The sequence below is a fragment of the Lissotriton helveticus genome, chromosome 11 (assembly GCF_964261635.1).
Source record: "Lissotriton helveticus chromosome 11, aLisHel1.1, whole genome shotgun sequence".
Lineage (NCBI taxonomy): Eukaryota > Metazoa > Chordata > Amphibia > Caudata > Salamandridae > Lissotriton > Lissotriton helveticus.
Genome location: NC_136072.1, coordinates 1046075667 through 1046100901, shown reverse-complemented (window position 1 = coordinate 1046100901; position 25235 = coordinate 1046075667). Strand labels below are relative to the sequence as shown.

The window sequence follows — 25235 nt, the reverse complement described above, 5'->3', positions numbered from 1 at the left end:
ACAAGTGTGGAAGGGTATGCTCAGATGTGAGTCCCTTGCTCACTGCACCATCAGGATTCAAGCAAGCCGGGCCGAAGACGGCTGTAATGCCAGAAACCGGTCCCCGGAAGCTTGTTTCCTTTCCAGTAAAGAATTGGCTTGGTAGTTTGGTCTGCCCTGTTCCCATGATGCACTGGGCCAGGGTCAGACTAATTTGCATGTATCCAGGTTCTGAACTGGGATGGTGCAGTGAGCTAAAAAACGGTGATGGATCAAGCCCTGATCTTTTGACTGGGTAGGAGTGTTCTGCTTAATTCAGATACTCCGTCCATCACCACCCCCTTTTGAATCGTTTTGGCCACCACAAGTGTGGAAGGGTATGCTCAGATGTGAGTCCCTTGCTCACTGCACCATCAGGATTCAAGCAAGCCGGGCCGAAGACGGCTGTAATGCCAGAAACCGGTCCCCGGAAGCTTGTTTCCTTTCCAGTAAAGAATTGGCTTGGTAGTTTGGTCTGCCCTGTTCCCATGATGCACTGGGCCAGGGTCAGACTAATTTGCATGTAGCCAGGTTCTGAACTGGGATGGTGCAGTGAGCTAAAAAACGGTGATGGATCAAGCCCTGATCTTTTGACTGGGTAGGAGTGTTCTGCTTAATTCAGATACTCCGTCCATCACCACCCCCTTTTGAATCGTTTTGGCCACCACAAGTGTGGAAGGGTATGCTCAGATGTGAGTCTCTTGCTCACTGCACCATCAGGATTCAAGCAAGCCGGGCCGAAGACGGCTGTAATGCCAGAAACCGGTCCCCGGAAGCTTGTTTCCTTTCCAGTAAAGAATTGGCTTGGTAGTTTGGTCTGCCCTGTTCCCATGATGCACTGGGCCAGGGTCAGACTAATTTGCATGTAGCCAGGTTCTGAACTGGGATGGTGCAGTGAGCTAAAAAACGGTGATTGATCAAGCCCTGATCTTTTCACTGGGTAGGAGTGTTCTGCCTAATTCAGATACTCCGTCCATCACCACCCCCTTTTGAATCGTTCTGACAGATAGGGCGACAGGACAAGGGGACACTAGGACCCTGTGGGTCATGAGGGAGGTGACCAGGTCACCGGACACCACATCCGGCTAGGGACAGGAAGGACAGCAGACTGACCAGGACGGGCACAGGGACGGACGTGTATGTGACCAGCAGCCCAGAGGAAGTAAATAAAAGAATCAGTAAATAACCAACCTGTGTCCCGAGTGTGATTTGCTGCCTGGTGCCCACTGCCGAGACACGACAACTAGTGACGATAAAGCACCTTTTTTGCCAAAACTAAAAGTAGGGTGTTTAGAACAATATAGTAACTGCCTGAAACTTAATGCAGAGAAAACCGAAGTTATGACTTTCGGTAAGATCTCTCCCGAATGGTCCCCAACTTGGTGGCCCAGTCAGATGGGCTCCCCCCCGACTCCAGCTGTCAAGGTTAGGAATTTGGGAGTGATCTTTGATAACAGGCTGTCTTTTGGTTATCATGTCAACAAGGTGATCTCTGCTGCATTCTTCGTGCTGAAGAAAATAAAAAAACTCATGCCATACCTACCCGCTTCGGCAGGGAAAACACTGATCACCACCTTAGTGTTTTCGAAGCTGGACTATGGAAACGCCCTCTTCCTTGGCACTCACAAATACATCCTGAACAAACTACAGTCCGTGCAAAATATGGCAGCACGGATTCTGTTTAATATTCCTTGGCGACACTCTACTTCAGCAGCCATACGCCATCTACATTGGCTAAGAGTGGAGAGCAGAATCAAATTCAAGGCTCTCTGCATCGCCTATAAGGCCATTCATCAGACTGGACCAAAGTTCTTACAGGAAGCTTTTCAGGTGTACATACCTGGAAAGAATCTAAGATCAGCAGCAAGCCACCTATTGCATGTTCCCCGAACAAGAACGGCCACATGGGGAGATAGACGCTTCCTGGTAGCGACCCCCATACTGTGGAACACACTCCCCCTGTATATTAAAACAGCACCAACACTCATTGCCTTCCGTAAGGCCCTGAAAACTTGGTTATTTAATCAATAAGTTCCTGTTCTGAATTTTGTGTATCTTAGAGCATCTCATTGCGCCTAGACACCCTAGGGTATTAGTTGCGCATTAAAAATCCCATAAATAAATAAATAAATAAGATAGAGGAAAATGTTGACTGTATTTATGGGCGCATACTACGTATAACAATTTTTTAAATTTTATTTCAGACCGGTCATGGAAATTCCCACAAACACACCGCTGACTGAAGACCAAGGGCGCTTCAACTTCCATGACTTGATTAAGGGGATTGAATACCGTAAGCCTGTGCTCTTTCTTGCTTTTCCCACTTACCGCTTGCAAGTCACACTTTAGGGTCCATCACGTCTATCAAGCCTCCTTGCCCCCCACTAGCTATCTTAGCCTATCTCTGAACTCCCACTTCAGCTTGACCTGGGAACAGAGCAGCCCATTTTAAATGCACAAAGGTTTGGTAGAACAAACAGATATGTATAGCACCCTAATATGGTACTGGCTGCCACTAAACACTTATCGAGGGCTATTCTCAGCATATAAGGATCTCTGGTAGTAAATATGGGATCTCTTCCCCTTTAAGAATGTTGAAAAAATATTTTTTAAGAGCAGGCAGTGGTTCCACGGACTACTGCTTACTCTTAAAAAACAAGCATTTGCAATGCAATAGGTCTTGCATTTGCGAGAGTTTAAGCTATTGGCATTGTATATATATTTATATATATATATATATATATATATATATATATATATATATAATTTTTTTAAAGAGAGTTTTATATAGCGCGAACTTGACCCGAATCGGGTATCAGAGCGCATAACATAGCACCAGTTGCATTACAAGAGGATACATACATTTTTGTTAGGCACTGGGAGATTAAGTGATTTGCCCAGAATCACAGGATGTTCAGCGTCATTGCCGAGACTCGAAACCAGTTCCCCAGATTCATGGTCGATCCCCCTAGGCCAACTCCTCTCCCCATATGACAATGCCTTTTACTTATCTATTTTGATAATTAACACATAAGTAAAAGGCATGGTCATTTAGTATGTCAATAGCTCAAGCTCTTGTAAAGGCAAGACCGATTTCACTTCTAAGAAGCGGCCGCCATTGTCCCCGGCTGCTTGGAAAGTGAAAGGACGCATGGCAAGCTGAATATTGCAGGAAAGCATGTCGTGCCTGCAGTAGGAGAAACTCATTAAAGAAAATAGTGCCTACCGACTAAATAAGATATACCATGCAACAACAGAAGTAAAAGGGCCAGCTCTCATGGGAGGTTTCATATGAAGACAAGGCGGTACTAAGGAGGGACTAACAAGCCTATTAAGGAATCAGAAGCCAGCATTTACAAAGGACAATGAGACAAGCCAATGAAAAATATGGGAGTAGAGTGGGTGGAGCTAAAAAGTCCATACTCGAATACTGCATGTCTCACAGAGTATCTCATGCGCTTCCCAGGCTCGACCTAATGAATCTTCAAAGTTTCATTTTTTCTTTTTAAACGCATCCCGTTTTCCGTTAAGGAAAACAGGCTGCATTTAAAAAAAGATTACTTTATTAAAAAGCAATCACAGACATGGTGGTCTGCTGACCTCAGCAGCCCACCATCCCTGTGATGGGTCCAATTCCTAATGGGTTGCAAATTGTGACCGACCTCATCAATATTTATTACGTAGGTTGAATTGCGACCCACTAGATATCGTAAATTAAGCAATAAACATTTCACACATTTAGAATACCCATTCGGAAAAAATGCTATTGGTAATTCTTATTCTACAGGCATGTACATCTAGCCCATGGTACTTTAGATAAAATGACTGTGAACTTTTTAAAATCTATTTGCACTATATTTGTCATGAGAAGGAGTTTCTCTGTTGTACGTCATACGGTGTACAGTGCACCACGTAAATAATTGCCCACACCTTTTCTGTGGGTACAAAGTATGCTTTAGTTATTTACACCAACTGAATTTAAGGCAGCTGAAACATGCAGGTCACAGACTGTTCTGGACCAAACTTTATTTACACCTCCATTTCCTTCACCTACATGCATCACTTTCTAGGTGACACCTAAAATGACCATAAATGCCACGAGCATCTGAAGACTTGTTTTGGGTCTGAAAATAACTCATGATTTTGCTAGGAACTAGAAGCTTCATTCGCCAGATGATGGTGATTATAACCGCTTCACTATGAATGTTGAATTTATTTCCCTAGGACTTTTGTGAATGTGTAGATGACTTTTCAGACAATTGTCTCCTCCAATCCATGCTCTAACTCTTCTCATCCTGCACCATTCTGTATTCACGCTTGACAGTTCTCTAATACCAATCCAGACAAAGGAAAGAAATGACTCTCACCTCAATGCTGCTGTCAAGTTGGAAATCTGGCACTTCCCCTGAAATATCATCTACTTCAAGGCCCATCTCTCATTGGTTGTAATACAGAGGGATGGAGGAAGGGTCTTGCAAATACACACATGCTTTTAGGATTCGTGGACTTCTCTCAGGACACATGTGAGAGAAACTCCAGGTTAATATCAAAATATATAGCATCTCGGGGGCTGACTGTGTGAAGGTGTCTATCAGGGTTACCTGTGAGATATGTGACTCTTAACCTCAGCTTCTTCTCTGCTACTGCTCCTGACTCCTATTTCTGCACCCCCATACTCCTAAATGCCTCACATTCCTTTCTCCCACCAACTTTCATTACACTTACTGTGAAAGTTACTTACTTGCTTGCAAGGGCGAGAATGGTTACACAGGCAATACATTGAGAAATGTGGGATGTGTGGCCATGAAATTTACCTCACGCTCGACTATGGCTGCTGTATTGCCTCCGGGGGCACCAACTTGTCATAGAGCTCAGAGACTTTGCCTTCCAAATAGTTGCCAGAAGTTGCACCTCTGGGCAGCCATTGGTCACACTATACTAGCCAATCGGATCAGCTTCCAATACAATCACTTGTTATTTGGTAGCCTCATTTTTAGCTGTATGTGCCAGTTTATTCAGTGTGGAGCACCAGATCCGTGTTAGATTATTTACATACTATATTTACATACAATGAACCTAAATGGAGCTCATTTACATAATCAGTCATACAACAGATCTGACTCAGATCTTTACCACTTGGACCTACCTTGGACACTGCTTTTGTAACCGGGATTATGGAAGTGAGGCTCTTCGGATTTCCGATGCATACTCCCTAAGCATAGGAAATATTTAGTCTGAATTTCTCCTTACCATCTATTTTTAAACTATTTAGTGTCGGTGTCAGCCACTGGCTGATGTCGCACAGCCTCCCCTGGTGCTAACAACAGAGGGATTCCCTTTTTTCATTTTCAATTTAGTCTGCTAGGAAGAGCTTCCCGAGCAGGCCCAGGCAGTTTTTTCCTTTCGGTAATGACGATCAGCGTGCAGGGCGTCAGTGCTCAGGGTCATATCTCAGCCCACTGAGCACTGATGGAGTTGGGGAGGCATCTAAACTCAGTAGATACTTTCTTTGGGACGGCCTTAGAATTCTGATCCCCAAGCAGTAATCCACCTTCTAGACACCAGGGATTTTTGCCTCTTGGGCAAGGACTTGCGCTGACCCCTGGCCCCTCCCCCCTAAGTTTTAGTCTTTTTGTCCCCCCGGGGGTGGATGGGGGCGATGATCCTCAATCTGCCAACTAAACACCAGGAATATATATTAAGAAAATCGGGGTGTGGGCTGCCCAGCATGGCCTTCCCCCGGCCCAAAAGATTGGAGGTTAACCCCAATCTGCCTCCCCTGGGGGAGCAGAAAGCCCACTAGAAACCTGGGATATATATTTCAAAAAATGAAAGCATGGGATGGGCGTCTGGCCATCATGGTCATGGCCATATACCCCAACAAGGTTGCAACGGGCATTCCATCCCCCACCGTCCCACCGGGAGGCAGATTGGAGGTTTGCCCCAGTCTGCCGCCGGTGGAGGGGGGGGGGTCAATAGTCCCACTAGATACCAGGGATATATATTTAAAAAAGGAAACATATGGGAGGGCATGGTCATGCCCCTACCCAACAGTTTTTTGCACTTCCCTGAGGAGGCAGATTAAAGGTTTGCCCCAATCTGCCTTCCCCATGGGGCTTTCAGCCCACTAGACACCAGAGATATATTTATATAAAAGAAAACATAGGGGTAGGGGCTGCCACCATGCACAGGGCCATGCCCCCACTTCTAAAGCAGCAAACAAGTTTTTCGCCCACCTACACAGAGACAGACAGAGGGTTTGCCCCAATGTGCCCCTGGTGCGGGGACAGAAAGCCCACTAAACACCAGGGATTAAAAAAAAATTTTTTGCCGAAACAAACAAAAGGATGGGGCAGTGATTACTGACATCGAGCCATACTCCCAACCCAGGAGTGACAATATTGTCTTCCTGCCCCCTGTTGGCAGATAGGCAGTTTGTCTCAATTGCGGCGGTTGCCCTAAAATCTGCCCCCCACGGGGGGCCTGTAGAAAGTCCACTAGACTTCATGGATTTAGCGTTTGGGGACAAACTCGTCTCTCTGCTACCCCCACATCCATGGGCAGACAGGAGGTTTGCCCCCACTTTGCCTGGAGGCGGGCTGAAAGCTCACTAGATACCGGGAATTTCAAAATGGCACCAAAATAAACAAAAGGAAGGATCAGCCTACTCTGACATACCTCCACCCCAGAAGGGTCAATAGTGCCTTTCTACCCTCTCGGGTCAGATAGGAGATTTGTTCTAGTTGGGGAGATTGCCCCCGATCTGCCCCCTGGGGGATAGAAGGCACACTAGACACCAGGGATTTTGCATTTAGAGCAAAAGAAAGGGGTGTAGGCAGCACACTCTGACATTGGCCATACTCCCAAAACCAGTATTTTGGCTTCTCTGGGTGGCAGTAAGTGGATTTGCCCAATATTTGCATTTGGGGGGCAGAAAGCCCCTGGATGGCAGGAATATTTATTTTATAAAATAATGGGGTGTGGTCTGACCAATCCTACTTCAAGCCCCACCCTCACCTCTAAAGCCTCAACAGCCTTTCTACTCCCCTGTTGACTAAAACATTCCCATCCCAATAGCAAGTGAAAGTACATTTGATTAGTTTGGGTGTTGTTTAGATTTTAACATTTCCTGCCACTAAACTGACCTGATTTATCCCTGGGGGTAGCTGTGTTAACTGGGCTTGGCCGCCACCTAGGGACGCATCCCAAACCCATACATTTCTGAAAACTAGACACCAGGGGAAGTTCAGGGTGGTAAGCTTTGCATGACTCCCACAACGATTTCTTACCCACAGTGACCTCCAAAATTCAAACTCTGCCAAGATCCACAAACTTTCTACCACCTAGCGTTTCCCCACTTGCCCAGATAAAAATGCCAACCCACTTGTGTGACTGGACCTTGTGCCCATGACAGGAACGGATCGAACCAGGGTCAGGAGGAGTCCCCATAGTAAATTAATCTACTGTATTATAGAATCACATTTTTGGTAGTGGTTTGTTCTATAAATTATAACCCCTGGTTATCTAATATTTCCCCTTATCATATTCGTGATTTTTTTTGTTTGCAGTGCACTATCAAAAGATTATCCACCGTGACATCAAGCCTTCCAACCTCTTAGTTGGTGAAGACGGTCACATAAAAATTGCAGATTTTGGTGTGAGCAACCAGTTTGAAGGCGCTGATGCTCTTTTAACGAACACGGTGGGCACACCTGCGTTCATGGCACCAGAGACTCTTTTGGAATCCAGAAATATATTCTCCGGCAAGGTACAACCTTCCTGTCTGACAAATCTAATGTTAAGATATGTCCATGGATCACATTGTAATCACATTCTAACATATATTTTATTTTTGACTGAAGGCTTTGGATGTCTGGGCCATGGGTATTACGCTGTACTGCTTTGTTTTTGGACAGGTAACTACATTTTTATATATTTCAGATCCCATATGTATTATGCATCAGGCCTTTTGCATGTTGAGATTAAGTGCAATTTTGTGTCCTGGGGCATACTGTTTAAAAATGTTTGAGTTGTGTGGCCCAGCAAACATACTATACATTTTAAGGGTAATATGTAATGTATTCATACCTTGTTGAGAACTCCAACGATACAGAGTTCTGAAAACCTGCCTTATTAATTTATGACTAAAAGGGAAAGACTGGTTCTTGGGGAACTTTATAGCCAAGTTGGACCTGAACACTAGTTTTTAATGGTAGCATACCACTGAATAGGCTGCCCCTTATTGACAACATCCTGCTTCTATGGGTGCTTCCCTGTAGATGGATATCTTGAGGGTCTTTTGGAGATTTAAGTGAGCTTCTCCACCTACTCTAATGGGTGAGTAATGATATAAAGTGTAATTGCTTCTAGTGCAAGCCATCCCATGTCATGACAAATTATTATTGTTCCTTTTTAATATGCATGGTTTTATATATATATATATATACATATACATATACATATATATATATATTTATATATATATATATATATGTTTTTTGCAAATAACCTTCTTGAAGAAAGTTTATCTTTGTTTTATTTTCTGTAGATTCCCCACCAACGCGTTTCGGACAACAAATGTCCCTGATCACGGTTATATATATATATATATATATATATATATATATATATATATATATACCCTGTGTAAAGGTATTATATGTGCAAGTTACAGTGCCACACATTGTCTCAAATGATGTTACACATCAATTATTTTGTATTGTCACAGTGCTATATGTAAATTCCCCACGTATATGTGAAAATGTGCATATAAATCCAAAAGAAAAAAATATAAAGACCAAATTCGGAAAACTCCCGGTAAGAGAGTTTTTATTGAAAAAGTTGGTTTGAGAAACAAGTATGGGCCATCATACCTTATTGAAAAATTAACACTAGTCAAAAAGTTCATTACTTGAACCCGAATAGGAAGATTTATGTAGATTCTTATTCGCAAATGAAACTCTAATCCATGTTCTGGGAGGCACATTGCTGTTGATAATTTACTTTGATTTCAGCCTCCACAGTCCTGAACTGAATCACTCCCCAATTGGAGACTGTCTTTGATAAACAGCATTGGCTGGTTTGCAACACAAACGTAGGCAAGGGAAGATAGATTAGAAATGGGTTGAAAAATATTCAGATCTTCTGAATCTGTGCCTTGCTTTTTAGACTGTGAAGTGGTTTGTCCAATTTTTAGGATGTCCGGGAAGATGCTGTGCTCCAGGTTAGTAAGGTAGGGGATGATGGATGACTGATATCCTTTACCAGCTTTGCTGAGATCCTGGACGCAAAGTAAGAGGATGGTGTAAGTTCTGCAATGATATTTTTGGAACGAAGACCATGCCTCTGAGGACTTGCAGGTTAGGGATGCGAGGTGTAACTCAGCAGTATTGGCCTTGAGAGAGAATTCAAAGTATTTTATTTTGATGAGGAAATAAGTCACACTTTTTGGGGGTTTTCTTGATTCTTTGATGTCTTGGGGGAGGGTGGGTGGTTGTGCTGTTTTTAACAATGGCTAAGATATCCTTTGCCCACTTTTTGGGCTTGTTCATGTCCAATTTGATGGATGAAATCGTTTCCTTGGATATGTGATATTTTTATGGTTTTCTTTTAGCTCTTAGATTTGCTAGGTTCAGAGCAGAGAGGTTCTCCCTCCATATTCTCTCAGTGGTTCAGTTAAGTTTCCTCTCCTCGTTGAGTTATTTTGTGAACTATCGCAAGGAGGGGGTTACTGTATTTTTTGTTTGTGTGATGCAATTACGCCTGCTACTTGCATCATAGCTTTGGTTTAATGTGCTGTTTGAATAATGGTATTGAACCCCATTAGAACGTTCAGAAGCTCAGTAGACCTCTTGTGTCCTTTACTGGACCTTCCAGAGTATCTGAGGTTTCTCTCCCAGATCTTCTATTGTTTCAATTGGACGAAGGACCACATTTTGGGGAAGTGATTTGAAAAGGGTATTACTAAGTGGTCAGAACAGTTTACCATGATAGGTTTTCACTTTTTAGGTCGAGCCTATCAGCGCACATGCGCTTCTTTGCGAGGCTTGATGGAGTCTCTCTGTGAAGTTTGACCACGCCCATCCCTTGTAATTCACTCCTTGAAGTGCCCCTCTTAATATCTTCCTCTTCTATGGTCCCTTTATTATCTTTGACATGCCTTTTGGCTGCTTTTTTCCACCCCTGCGACTGACCCAGTTACATGGATCAGTTAATTTTTCACCACTTTTTCACGTTTGGCACACTACTTTTTGTTTTCTTTCAGCTCGCTCGCCATACCTACACCACCTACTGCCCGTTGCTGCCTTTTATGCTTTTGTCGGCACCCCGCCAATGTGCATATGTGGGATTAATGACACAAAGCGCCACCCACATTGCGATTCTGTACAAATAGTTTTTTTGCAGTTTTACATAAGCGTGTTTAAGCGATTTGCCCCAAATCACAGGATGTTCAAGCCTCCCTCTATACACACTATGAATGGTATCCCCAGCTGCTCAGTCGCCACTTTGTAATGAGCAACTGCCCACTCAAGTTACTTTGGGCAAAACCAAAACCGGGGACATTTTAGGTGACAGAGATGAATGACTACGCTTTTACATCAGTCATGGGGCAGACAATGACTTAAATGGCAGTGCGCGTCAACACAGAAACACAGACAACGAGTCCTCATTGGTGTTAATTAAGTTGTGTTTTGATAAGAGCTGTAGACTCGTACTGACTTTGAGCACCTAATAAACAACCTCACTCCATTTGTAGTCGATCCTCTCTAAAAAACCAAGACAGCTAAATCGGTCAAAATCTGCTGTGACAGCTGAAAGAAATCAGGTATGTACTGACAAATTCGGGACGCCTGGTTAGCCTAAAGTGACACAATTACTTCCTGGTATAGGCTTGGTACACTCTACATGGCACCTAAAACGCGTAACATAAGTGTTATCATCATGCATGCACATACTACACACACTGTACAAGAGCAAGCCTATAATTTTCGTCTCTTATCCTGGCTATGCAATTACTATATGGTAAAGCTGGATTGCGCAGTCATTGCTTGCCAAATATGCTACAAATTCACAGAACGAATGCAGCTTGCGCTAAACACTCACTGCATAGGGTGAGTACAGTCAAGGTGTAGCCTGGGTGCAAAACACAACCAAACGCTTCTTAGACTAGACAACCGCTTCATAGCAGAAAGACTGCACGATGAATAGCATTGACATGTAAAAGTTGTCCCAGTGTGCATGGACAGGCTGCAGGCTAACCTTATGTAACAGAAGACTTCTGAGTATATTCACCAACACAACACAGCCAAACTATACACTATTAACAAAGCAACCAGCTAAGATTTGCGTTGTAATTGTTTGTGTGATATACATGTGGCTTAATATTTTACTTGGTTTATATTTATGATCTGTTAATTTATAGATACGATCGCAATAACACGCCTTCATCGCGACAAACCAGCCTCTTTTAACTTAATAGGCAGGACTGGTTTAATTTGAAGCTCCCATTGTGGGTCACTTGTCTTAGCTCATTCACATATTTGATCGAAACTTTGGTGATCAGCATTCAGTACTGAAATCATTCTGCCATTGTTATGTATAAAACAGTCTCGCCTGGCGACGCAGCGCGAAAGGGATGTTACCAGCGAGATCTATTGTCAGCGACTTGCCTCGGAAGTGGGACAGGAGGTGGCACGTGCAGGGCGTTTGGCGATTGGAGTCTGTGGACGCGCCCGTACATGTGTTTTCAAAGAAGGGAAACAGTAAAAGAGGCGAGTTTCCCACTCAAGGAGAGAGTGGTAGGTCCAGCCAGGTGTTCGCCCAAAGTAGCATGAAACACAAGAGGTACCATGCTGTTCCTAATTGAGGCGGGGGTTTTGTGTTGGTGACACCCGTGCGTCGTGGATCAACGCGTGGGTATCCAATATGTTGGATATAATGGCCTCACACACCCTTGCAGGTGTCATGCTTCATCATCGGCAATGCTTCTTGTTGGGTCGGCGGTGCAATACCCAACGGGCAACACCTCAAAGAGGGGCTCTTTGGCGGAGATCTTTTATCCAACTGCCGTATGGGTGAAGTGTGGGTATGGGGCCAGAATAGTGTAGACGTTGGTAGAGTTAAAATTGGGGTAAAGGGTACCAGGATCAGGTTTATTCTAGCGATCCCTTATTCCAAATTAAAAATTAGATATAGAATAGGCTCGGAGGGAATTAATGTCCCCTGGTACGAGACTAGACTAATGAGTATATCAATAGGTCCGTACAGCCACGCGGTGTGCACATCTCCTGTCTCCCTTCCGTCGTCACAAGCCTCTGCAATATAACTTTCACTTTTGTTTTTATGCGCACGCGCGCTCAGTTTAACAATATGGACCGCAAAAGGTGCTTTTAAATAAACTTTCCCCATTGTTGGAGCGGCCCACAACGGCGGGTCTGCTCAGTAAATAGACATGTACACTGTGCCTTCATCGGCACAACCACTGGACAAACGGAGAATCTCCTACTCACCCGGTGTGCGGAGGGAATCCTCCTGAACGGCAGCTGGCTGCGGCGCGCTTCCGGAGCACTCCAGCTCCTCTATACTTCTGCCAGCACGATGCAGGGCTCTCCCCTCAGTCATGGGAGCCCCGCACTGCTATCGGCCGATCTTCACCCGGGCCCCCTCCTGGGATCCGGGACTTCAGCTCCCGCACTTCCTCTCTGGAGCCAGGGCTCCCTCTGCACCACGGGCGCGAGCCGCAGGCCACGTAGATGTGCACGCTCACGGCGTGCAACGCGCGCATGGCGCTCTTTAACTTTTTTTCATTTGTGCGAGCCGCTTACCCAACACAGGAGCAATCGAGAAGAGCCCCCTCCTCTATGAACAAGTCTTTCTCCCCCCTCACTTTATTTCCCCCCACCCTCTTTGTTAACAATGTCCGCGGTTTCTGTTGGTGCTGCGCCTCTAAACGCAAATGCTTTGCACAGTGCAATGCTGTCACAAAACATGTAAAAATCTCGCAAGCAGCTGCGAGCCTGATGTTTGTCTGTGACGTGACAGACACACGGACCCTTTCTGTGACCTTATGCCTGGATGGATTCTGAGGAGTGTCTATGTTTCCTCGCTTCCTCCCACACCTAAGGAGGTGTGTGGTCTGATAAATATTACACTTGTTTGCCTTAAACAAAGTAGTAACGTACGGTGCCCGGTCTCCAGACACACCAAGGATTTGCATAAGCATCTTTAGCACACTAATAAGAATTTGGTTGTGACTATGCAAATGTGTCTAGAGAAAACTCCTCTGATATTTTAAAGTGTAGGTTACAGTTCATTTCCTATGCTGCCCTACAGAACACTTGCATCAAACCCGACTCTTAGGTTTGAGGCTTCATCTTTAAACCACATGCTCAGCAAGATGGTGTGTACGCTGCAGCCGACCCACACGAGAGCCGTGAAACTTATTCACAGGATAAAAATACATTCTCTGTGTCTCAAATTCGTTCTGCATTGGACTGCTTACACCATACATGAAGATGCTGACTGGTTCAAGATTTGTGTGAACCCAGTGAAAGGTCAAGGTACATGCGAGTGACAGGCACAGGTTGCGGACAGAGAAAGAAAAAAAGGGACATTTTAGCTACCCTGCCATTTATGTAGGTTAAGCCCAGCCTCTTTCCTTTGCCACATGGAAAGCATGGGAAAATGTGTATGCAGATAAGGCCTTCATGAAATGAGGTCTTTCTTGACATCACCAGAATCATTAAAGTCCACGGGCTATGTAGACACAGCAGATATAAGATTAGTAAATGTCTATGTGTTGATTGGTGTAAGGTCAAATGGACAAAACGTACAATTACTTGAGAAATGGTTTAAGAATAGGTGACAGGAATATAATGTAATACAGTCATCCAAATAGACTTTCAACGTAATTTGAGGTCTGTTTCCAGTCAATCCCTGTTTATTACGCGAGAATGAATAATGTTCATTTATGGGGAAGAACAGAGAGTGAAGCTTTGCACCACACCAATCAGAAAACCATCATGCTGTGGGTGGAAGAAACAAGCATTTGCAATGCAATAGGGCTCGCATTTATGAGAGTTTGAGCTATTAGCATTGTAAATGACAATGCCTTTTATTTATGTTTTTTTTAAAAATAGATAAATAAAGGGCATTGTCATTTACAATGCCAACAGCTCTAACTTTAAGAAATGCGAGACCTATTGCATTGCAAATGCTTGTTGTTAACTATTTTCATGCTACCGAAACCTCACACGCTATAAGTGACACATTATTTAATTTCATTAGCGGGATCCGGTGTACATTATGATTATGAAACCAGTATAATGGACTCCTCTAGTCACATCCCCTCCCACCCATTGCCCTCTCACTGTACTGTCATTATGTTTGAACAACCATCTTGGAACCCGTTTTCCCAGAAAAAACACAAACCAAATCCCAGTAGATTTCTGAGTACTGCAGACTGGTGGTTTCTAAAATGTGTGGACCTATGTAATTAAGGGAGTGGCTTGAACAGGTAAAGTAAACCTCTGAGTTCCATAGTATGATGCTCAACCGTAGCTTGATGCGTCTATGAGCTTTCTATTTACTGACTGTCAATTATTGTTAGCTCTTTAAGATGAATCGCTATACAAGAGTAACATACGACATGAAAAATTACAAACAAAACAACATTCTGTAAATAGCTAACACTTATAAGGCCCCAAAGGCGAGACATATTGGCTATGGCAATGCTTGTTTATGTAGTTGGAATTAGAGATTGGGGGTTAGTGTTGCCCCTGTTACAAGGATGAGTGCTGAGCATAGCTTATTTTTCTGAAAATAGGAAATTGTAAAACCTCTGTGTCATTTATGTCTCACCAGTGCAGATTGAAGTTGCCTAGGGAGATGTTGTTTGCAGGTGAATTTGAACTTTCGGCTTTGCATTCCATAAGTTGTTTGATGACTGATGCGTTATCACCTGGTGGGTGGTAGATGATGTATAAAATCTTAGACATCTTTTCTGCTGTTTTTCATGTTCACATTTCCAGAAACCTTCGATCTACATAGGCACACACTCCACTTTGCATGACATTTTTGCACCCTTGGGTTCTGAATTGTTTCGAAGTGCTCTACAAAAAAACAGCACAGCAAGAGTAGAAGTCAAGACCGAGTACCACGCAATTGCTATAAGGCATTGGGACGATTAATCAGGGTTTCAACACCAAACATAGTTTTGCCTATATAGGAACATCATTTCCAAAATGAGCCATCAAGGCATATCCTTCTTTGTCTGTTTTTTAGGCCGAGCCTAGACAGTGCTTGCGCTGTCTGGAAGATCTGTTGTATGTACTTTGTGGGATCTGGGGATCAGCCCTAGTACTTGTCTGCTTCCGCCTTTGCATAGGGACTTTCTATTTCTGTTCAACTGCCTCTATTTAACTGTCTTGATAGAAAACGACCAGCAGAGGTCAGTAAAATACCAGAATCAATTTAGCATTCCCTAGATTCTTGCCATAGAAACTTGTATTTAACGAGCACCCGTAGACAATAATATTTTTTTCAAATCTTGTATTTTCAGTAATATGACCACAGAAGGGACTGATTTTATATTAAAAACAGAGCGTTGGACAATACAATTTCCTGCTGATAGGCAGTATTTCTCTCCATGTGTTCCCATACCTGGCATGTTTCGTAGTTTTGTGCATACTTTTCCCTCCATATTAAAGAACAGTAGATGTTTCAGCACCCAGGCTAATGTGCTGCATAGCTTAATACATATAAGGTCCCAAAGGCGAGACTGATTGCATTACAAATGCTTGTTTCTGTAAGGATTATTATTAATGTGATGCAGAACACCAGGTATAAGGCACAAATCATGCTGTATGAACTGGAAAGAGAATTAATTCATATATTTCAGGTAAAAATAGTAAAACCTATTTACATTGTCAGTACAGGTCTTGTTGACTAGCAGCCCTAAATTTGTTAAAACTTTGAGACCTTGAACTAAATGAAGATTCTTCTGTCCTTCAGTCTTCATTCATCTAAATATCCTTCAGTCTACAAGGAATTAATAGCAAGAAATGCAAGCAGAGCTCCAAATGAGAGCAGCAGCTTATCAGAAGGCGTTTTGTACATTGCAAGGTATATTGTCCCAAGAAATATTAAATTTTTGGGCCCAGTCAGAAGGTATATCACCAGAAGCAGTCTCTCTATTGTGTGCAGGAGCAGTGGCCTTTGAGTCACCACATATACTCTCACTGGGCAATCAGTAATTTGGTGCACATGCTCAGTGAAACAGCCTCTATGTTATCTCTGAAGATAAGTATCTTAAGGAAACCAGAGCAGCTGACCTTTTCTTGCCATCACTAGAATGTTAGGCAATGCTGAAGCGTTATTCGACACAGGATGAAACCAGTACCATAAATGCAACTAAGTAGTGTGCTTTTCTGCACAAGCACTTTCTGCTCAGGGACCATAACTACACCGCCTCCTTTTTCTAGGTCTCAAGAACGGTAGTTGTCAAGTTATCATTCCCTATCATTCTTCCAGATCCCCTGGGAGCTACCATAAACTCCAATGCAAGTTGTGTCAAATGATAATGAACAATAATCTAAAAATATGGCTTGGATCTGGTCCTCTTGAATCTGTGTTCGAGGCATATGGGCTGCAGATGGTACATTTATGAATAGATCGGCATCTGGTGTTGGGCTCGGATGGTTGCACTTGTTTTTCTCTTGGAGAAGTCTTTTGTCGTCACGAGACCGATGACTCCTCCTTTGGGTGCTAGTGCCCATGGGCATTGGCTCCATCCTTAGATTGTTTTTTTCCGCCATCGGGTTCGGATGAGGATCGAAGCGCTCCGGATCGACTTCGAGAAAAGAGTTATATTTCGGCGCGTATTCCCTTTCCAATTCGACGGTATTGTTATTGAGCGCGAGTAAATTTTCATTTCGACGCGCTTCGACGTCAACAACAAAATTTCCAACTTCTACGTCGATGAGACCGGGAGGCCTATCTCGACGTAGTCCAGCCCGGAGTCCATGGAAAGGACTCCATTCAAAAAATGTCCAACGTGTGGTGCTAAGTTCTCACACAAGGACCTACACGAGGTGTGTAACCTCTGTTTATCACCTGAACACAAATCCAGGGACTGTGAAGCCTGCGCGGCATTCTCCTCCAAGTCGACGATTAGAAACCGTCGAGCCCGAAGACACGAGGCGTCGAGAATGCAGTCAGAGGCAATCCCGGAGCTGTTCGAGGCCCAGCACCCCGAAGAGAAAGAAGAAGAGGAGGACGAGTCGGGGTCGGAAGCGGACGAGTCTGACGTCGAAGAAATCGACGTTCATCAAACCGTGAGTGACGACATCCCTTTACCAAAAAACCGACCCCGCTCGGTGTCAACCCCGCCTTCGAGCCCGGTCAGACAACCGAAAAAAGTTTCCAACGCCCCGCCTTCGGGCTCGGCAACGAAACCGAAACACTCGGCCTCCCACCATGTTGGATCCGAGAAGCGGTCCACCTCGACATCGACACCGAAGCTCCATACCAAGGAAAGCTCGAAATCGAAGCATTCCATGTCGAAACCGAAACAGGCTTCGACGTCAAAGACTCCCTCGACACCGAAAATATCGATTCGAACAAACTGCCGAAAACACAAATTGACAGTCAGAAGCAAAAGCACCTTTCGGAACCAAAAACTTCGGTACCGACACAGGAGCATCAAACAGATCCAAAACAAAAGACTTTGTTTATTGATCCGCAAACTGGCAAGGTGGTGACAAAACTACCTAAAAAGAGGAAGAATGAACAGTTGGACGACAAAGCTCCTCCTCCTAAGAAGAGAACAATGGGGACGAATACAACTCCTCCCCTTTCTCCACAACCTAGAGACACATCATTTTCTCCTCTTCCTCACACTCTGCCAGCTATTCCTTTTACATCACGCCCATCTACACCTCAAACAGATGTAGAAAGTGACACAGGGGAAGGGGAACTTCCTAGGGATGTTGACGACACTGTCCCAGAAGACACAGACCCATGGGAAGATTATAATGTAGTGTCAGATAATGATAACGACCCTGAACTGTATCCCTCAAAACCTTCACCACCTGATGATAATACAGGTTTTGCACAGTTAATTAATAGGGCAGCAAAATACCACAAGGTAGATTTACATGCGGAACCTCAAATAGAGGATTTCCTTTTAGAAACACTACCTGCTGCACAAAGAACATCAGGAACACTACCGATGCTCAAGGGTCTCCTCAATCACACATCAGAAATATTCAAAGACCCTGTGAGGGCTAGAGTACTAAACCCAAGAATTGATAAAAAATATAAGGCAGCCCCAAAGGACCCAATATTTATCAAAGGACAAATACCTCTGGACTCGCTAGTAGTCACAAACGCTCGTAAAAGAGCTAACTCATTAACTACAGGAGAAGCTCCTCCTCCTGACAAGGAGTCCAAGTTAATAGATGCCTCTGGCAAAAGAGTAGCATACCAAGCGGCAAACAGCTGGCGCATAGCTAATACACAAGCGCTAATTGCACGTTATGATAGAGCTCATTATGATGAGTTAGAAAAACTCATTACACATCTCCCTAAAGAACATCAAAAAAAGTCAGATCAACTCATACAAGAAGGGAAGATAATAACTAACACTTCCATCAAGTGCGCCTTAGACGCAGAAGACACTGCAGCAAGATCCATAAACACCAGTATCATGTTAAGAAGACATGCATGGCTCAGAGTCTCAGGGTGCAAACAAAAGGTACAAACATCCTTATTGAACCAGCCTTTTGATGGGAAAACACTTTTCGGCTCAGGCACAGATGAGGCGTTAGAAAAGATGAAGAAAGATACAGAAACAGCTAAGTCAATGGGAGCATTGCAACAGCCAACTCAAAGGGGTTCCTTTCGTAGGTCCACCTATAGAGGCGGATCAAAGAATACAGGCACAAACCAGCAATCAACCAATTTTACACCAACATGACCCAAAATTAATTCTAGAGGCAGTTACAGAGGTAACAACAATAAAGGTAGAGGCCGCGGAAATAACAACAACCGCAACTCTCCTACCCCAAAACAGTGACTTCATACAGCTCCCCCCAGACCATATAACACCGGTCGGGGGACGCCTATCACAGTTCCTACCTGTCTGGGAAAACATCACATCAGACAGGTGGGTGAGACAAATTATCCAACATGGTTATTGCCTAGAACTCACAGCTACCCCACCAAACATCCCCCCCAAACAGCGTCCAATGAGTCAAGATCATCTAACACTGTTAAAACAGGAAGTACTATCACTACTACAAAAGCATGCCATAGAGAAGGTTCCACAACATCAACAGGGAACAGGGGTATACTCTCTATACTTCCTAATTCCCCAAAAAGACGGGTCTCTAAGGCCAATACTAGACCTCAGACCTCTCAATGCATACATAAATTCGGAACATTTCCACATGGTCACGCTCCAACAAGTACTTCCTTTACTGAAGAAAGGGGACTTTCTTTCTACACTGGATCTAAAAGACGCTTACTTTCATATCCCAATTCACAAAGCCCACAGGAAATACCTCAGGTTTTTTGTAGAAGGACAACATTATCAATTCAAAGTCCTTCCGTTTGGGGTAACAACAGCACCAAGGGTGTTCACAAAATGCCTAGCAGTGGTTGCAGCTCACCTAAGAAGACAACAAATACATGTCTTCCCTTACTTGGACGACTGGCTAATAAAGGCCAAGTCACAAGAAGAATGTCTTCAAAACACACAAAAGACAATTCAGTTGCTGCACCAGCTAGGGTTTACGGTGAACTACACAAAATCCCACCTGCAACCAAACAAGGTTCAACAATATCTAGGGGCAACTATAGACACAAGCAAAGCCAAAGTATACCCCAATCCAGTCAGAATTCAAACAATGATCTAATTGATTCAAAGATTTCAACCACAACACTCACTAACAGCATGAGTGTTCATGCAACTATTAGGGATGATGTCATCCAGCATACTGCTAATACCATATGCCAGACTACAAATGCGTCCGCTGCAAGAATGTTTAGCAAAACAGTGGAATCAGGCTCAAGGTCAGATTACAGATCTGGTGTTGGTAGACGACCGCACACACCGCTCTCTGAAGTGGTGGAACACAACAAACATTTCCAAGGGGCGGTCGTTCCTAGAACCAATTCCACAGGTGATACTAACAGCGGATGCATCGCTCACCGGATGGGGAGCGCATATGGAGAAATATACAGTACAGGGAAGATGGAGTGTACAGGAGAAAAAACTGCACATCAATCATCTAGAACTACTAGCAGTGTTTCTAGCATTAAAAGCCTTTCAAATGCACATTCTCAACAAAGCAGTCCTGATCAGAACAGACAACATGACAGCAATGTATTATATTCAAAAACAGGGGGGGACGCACTCTCTCCAACTATCCAGACTAGCGCAGGAAATTTGGAGATGGGCCATTCCTCAAAACATCTATCTGTTAGCCGAACACCTACCAGGAGTTCAAAATCAGATAGCAGACATCTTAAGCAGACAGTCAGAACAAATACACGAATGGGAACTGCACGAACAAATACTGCAGCCATTCTTCCAAAGATGGGGACAACCAGAGATAGATCTCTTTGCCACTCATCAGAACGCAAAATGCCAAAGCTTCGCATCCAGGTACCCACACCACCTGTCGCAGGGCAATGCATTATGGATAAATTGGTCCAACAAATTTACATACGCTTTTCCCCCTCTCCCACTAATTCCATTAGTGGTTCGAAAACTGCAACAACATTCAATGACCATGATACTAGTAGCACCCACGTGGGCACGACAGCCGTGGTTCACCACGCTCCTGCAACTCTCACAGGTGCCACATCAAAAATTAAGAATTTTTACCCATGCACCTTACATAGAACCATGGAGAAATAATGCACCCAGATCCCAAACAACTGAACCTAGCAATCTGGCTCCTGAGGTCCTAGAATTTGGATACTTACATTTACCTCCAAACTGTATGGAGATCATTAAAACACCTTCAATGCTAACATTTCTTAAATCTCATTATTCATGACGAGTTCACCTTGTCATTAGCACTGAACAGGTTAAGCAAGCGAGACGTCCCACCACCAGAGCATGCTATGCGGCTAAGTGGAAAAGGTTTGCTGTATACTGTAACAGTATACAACATCAACCCTCAGGACGCATCAACAAAAAATATTTTTTTCTACTTACTACACTTACAGCAATGTAACCTTGCTTACACCTCCATTAGAGTACATCTTGCAGCTATAGCAGCATATCTGCAAAACAGGCAACATCTATCCCTATTTAGAGTGCCAGCAATTAAAGCCTTCATGGAAGGCCTCAAAAGAGTCATTCCACCAAGATTACCACCTTACCCGGTCTGGAATCTCAACATAGCACTCACCAGACTAATGGGACCACCTTTCGAACCTATGCATAGGTGTGAAATACAATTCCTTACATGGAAGGTGGCCTTCCTTATAGCCATTACCTCCCTCAGGAGAGTGAGTGAATTACAGGCATTGACAATACAAGAACCATTCCTACAGTTACACCAGAATAAAGTGGTTCTTAGAACAAACCCAAAATTCTTGCCTAAAGTAATTTCAGCATTCCACATCAATCAGCCAGTGGAACTACCAGTCTTTTTCCCAAAACCACAGACGGTAGCAGAGAGGGCCCTACACACATTAGATGTCAAAAGGGCAATATTGTATTACATAGAAAGAACACAAACATTCAGGACAACCAAACAACTATTTGTAGCGTTTTCCCCAACACATAAGGGCAATCTTATCTCTAAAGCAGGCATTGCCAACTGGATTGTAAAATGTATACAAATATGTTACATAAAAGCAAAGAGAACATTAACTGTTCCTCCTAGAGCTCATTCTACACGTAAACTAGGGGCATCTATGGCATTCTTAGGAAACATTCCCCTAGATGACATATGCAAAGCAGCAACTTGATCTACACCACATACCTTCACAAAACACTACTGTGTCGATGTGCAGGCAACACAACAAGCCAGAGTGGGCCAAGCTGTATTAAAAACTTTATTTCAAACTGTTGCAAGAGACACTGGTGACCACCGCTAGGGAGGTAACTGCTGTATAATCTATTCATAAATGTACCATCTGCAGCCCATATGCCTCGAACGGAATATGCTACTTACCAGTATGCATCTGTTCTTGGCATAGAGGGCTGCAGAGTGGTACATGCCCTCCCTGCCTCCCCGGAAACCTGTGTCTGTTCCAACACTATCTTATTTAGATACACTTACATGAGCATCTCTTTCTGTATTCTATTATACTACTCCATCTAACCCTACTATGGCAAAACAATCTAAGGATGGAGCCGATGCCCATGCGCACTAGCACCCAATGGAGGAGTCATCGGTCTCATGACGACAACCATCCGAGCCCAACACCAGATGGCGATCTATTCATAAATGTACCACTCTGCAGCCCTCTATGCCAAGAACAGATGCATACTGGTAAGTAGCATATTCCTAATAAACCTGATTTAGAGAATGTTAGTGGCCTGGCAAATTTGTAATTCTTTGACCACCATAGTCCATCTGAAGCTTAACATTTGAAAATACCCACATGGTATGTGTACACAGCCAGAATGATAACTAATCAATCTAACACTTTGGAAACGTTTTATTGACAATATTTATTGTTTAGATTGACACATAGTAATGCAGTACTTTCCACTATAAGTAAGAGGTGTACATTTTGTTAAGAGATGATGATGTCTACTTTAAAAAATACCAAAATTTGCATATTAGGTATCATTTTATTCATGTACGCTTTTTATGTGTTTTTTTATTTTTAGAAATGTCTTTATAGTACCATGATTTATGTTACAAACTACATGTTAATAAAAAGAATGTGTCCCAAAATGTCATTCTGTAGCAGAGGTGGTTTTCTATCATTTAGTCATTAGGGTCTGATTACGTTGCACCATCTGCTGTGGGACCGCCAAACCCATGGTGAGACAGCCCTCCACATCGGGCGGTCAGAGTGTGGCAGTCTGTCAGGCTCATAAAGAACCTAACAGGCACATCACCGCTCTCAGAGCGCCAACTGCACCTTCCTGCACGGTGTGGCATACAGTGCAGGAACTGGGGTTGCAGAACGAGGGGGGCACTACATGTGCCCCCCCCCAATATGCACCCCCAATAATAAATCTGTGGTATATAAATAAATAATACCGGATCTATTTTTGAATGAATGAATGAATAACAGATAGCTCAATAAAATAAGAGTCAAGATTCGAGGTAGTAGGAGTTTCTGCAGGTTTATTACAGCATAAGGACAGGATCAGGACAACCTGCATAGAACGGGGTAACAGGGCCCAGCAGGACAACTGGGGCCCAGCAGCTGCCGGGGCTTGATCTGGGATGAGCGCGCTAGCTTTTAATAACAATACATCAACTTATATACATAGCGCAAACACATAGCATTACATTGCAGTAGGCGTAGCAGTGGGTGGAGCAGAAGGCGTGACGCGTAGCAGTCGCGAGAGATAACAGTAAAAGTAGGTGTAACTGGGAGTATACATAGACATGTGATGCAAACGTAACAGAATATGTCATGAATGGGCGGAAACATTGGAGGGGGCTACCTAAGGAGCCGGGACCTCTAACCTAATGGTGCGCGAAAACTGGCAATGACGTGTTACTAGGAGAAGCTGGGGGCTACGAACTCTGTGCTAGGAGCAGAGACTTGAGTCTGGAGGGTCGGAGCGACATGTACCTAAACCCTATCTGGTATCTGATGTTTAGGGAACATGTTGATATAAACTAGAAGTCATGAGGGGAAAAGCTAACTTGATTCTAAGACTGGACCATGCATTATTCTACATGTAGTGCGTGATGAAGAATATTAAATGACCATTAATACAGTATTTCTCTAACGTGGAGCCGAATAGGCTAGACAATGACGGAAACTATTGATGCAGTTCAGCAGCTTAGGAATGCAGAGAAGAAGGACTGAACTGATAGCTGGAATCATAACATACTCTTGGCAGACTCAGAGGCAGAGCCAAGCTGCACCGGGCACTGCGAGGCAGGAAGTAAGTGAAGGGTCGAGGATACAGGTGGGGGCTGTATCGCTCCTCAGCGAGGCTTTCAGGAGACAGGAGCTGAATCTGATGTCCGGGCCCTTTTGAGGCCTGGAAACGGGGACTTTATAATGGAATAACGTGCACACTGGGAAACGTGGCAACGTAGCTTTACATAGGCCTGATATTCGTAGTATTCACGAGGACTGGAAACTAGCATACTAGAGGTGGACACAACTATAATTGCGTCATTAATCAGACATGGGGAATAACATATGCATATTGGTCATGCACACATAACATATGATGGATGAAGCGTAGGGACACAGAACATGGCAAAATTTACTTTTCCACATTCCCTCCTTGTCACTACGTTTCCATCAGGAAACATCAATTTTCATGATACCATCTATCATTTCATACAGTACCATTTGCTCGTCTCGAATTGTCTTGGAACGGGATTTAGAACGGGGCTTGGGACTAGGAATACAAGAGGTAGCACACATGCTGCAAATCGCAGGGCCACATTGTATACAGAGGCAGCAGCTAAATATGATCGCTACTGCAATACCTAGAAAGGACAGGACTTTCCATCCCCATGCGGAAATTATATTCCAGAACCAACCGGACCATGTCCAGGTGCCTGGATCTTGGTGTAACAGATGGGCAATTTTATGGAGTCTGGTTATAGCGGAATAAACAGACGGCGCGTTATTTGGAATGAAAATGCAGCAACTAGATCCGATGACTCTACAGGCCCCGCCCCTATCGGCCAGTATGACGTCAAGGACGAGACGATTTTGCAAAACGACAAATCTCATAGCAGATTGTTCTTCGGTTAAGTTACCTAGAGCAGAGGCAGTCTCATTTACTACAGCTTCAAGGGTTCTTGTTAACCTACGGATCAGTTTACTATTCTGGACAGGTCCTACAAAGAAGAAGAAACCTTTATTGAAATCTGTATACTGTTCTAGAGTAGTTTCAGTATAATCGACAATTGGGGACTCCCTTCTATGTCTAATGTGTACTAGATGTGTGTTTCTGTGATAATCAGATGGGGCTAGGAAAACAGGTGGCAGTAGGAAAGCAATGTAACAGGTTCCCTCCCAATCGAGGGGCAGACGAACAT

General features: G+C 43.8%; 1 protein-coding gene across 7 annotated transcripts in view; it reads left to right on the top strand.

The window, feature by feature from the left end:
• CAMKK2 (calcium/calmodulin dependent protein kinase kinase 2) overlaps positions 1-25235 on the top strand; it is a 315788-nt gene that overhangs the window by 227506 nt on the left and 63047 nt on the right. For all 7 annotated transcript variants that reach the window (XM_078667508.1, XM_078667510.1, XM_078667507.1 and 4 more), the window contains 3 exons: positions 2223-2311; positions 7587-7786; positions 7881-7934. In XM_078667508.1, the coding sequence (XP_078523634.1) occupies positions 2223-2311; positions 7587-7786; positions 7881-7934 (343 nt within the window). The remainder of the gene's footprint in view (positions 1-2222; positions 2312-7586; positions 7787-7880; positions 7935-25235) is intronic.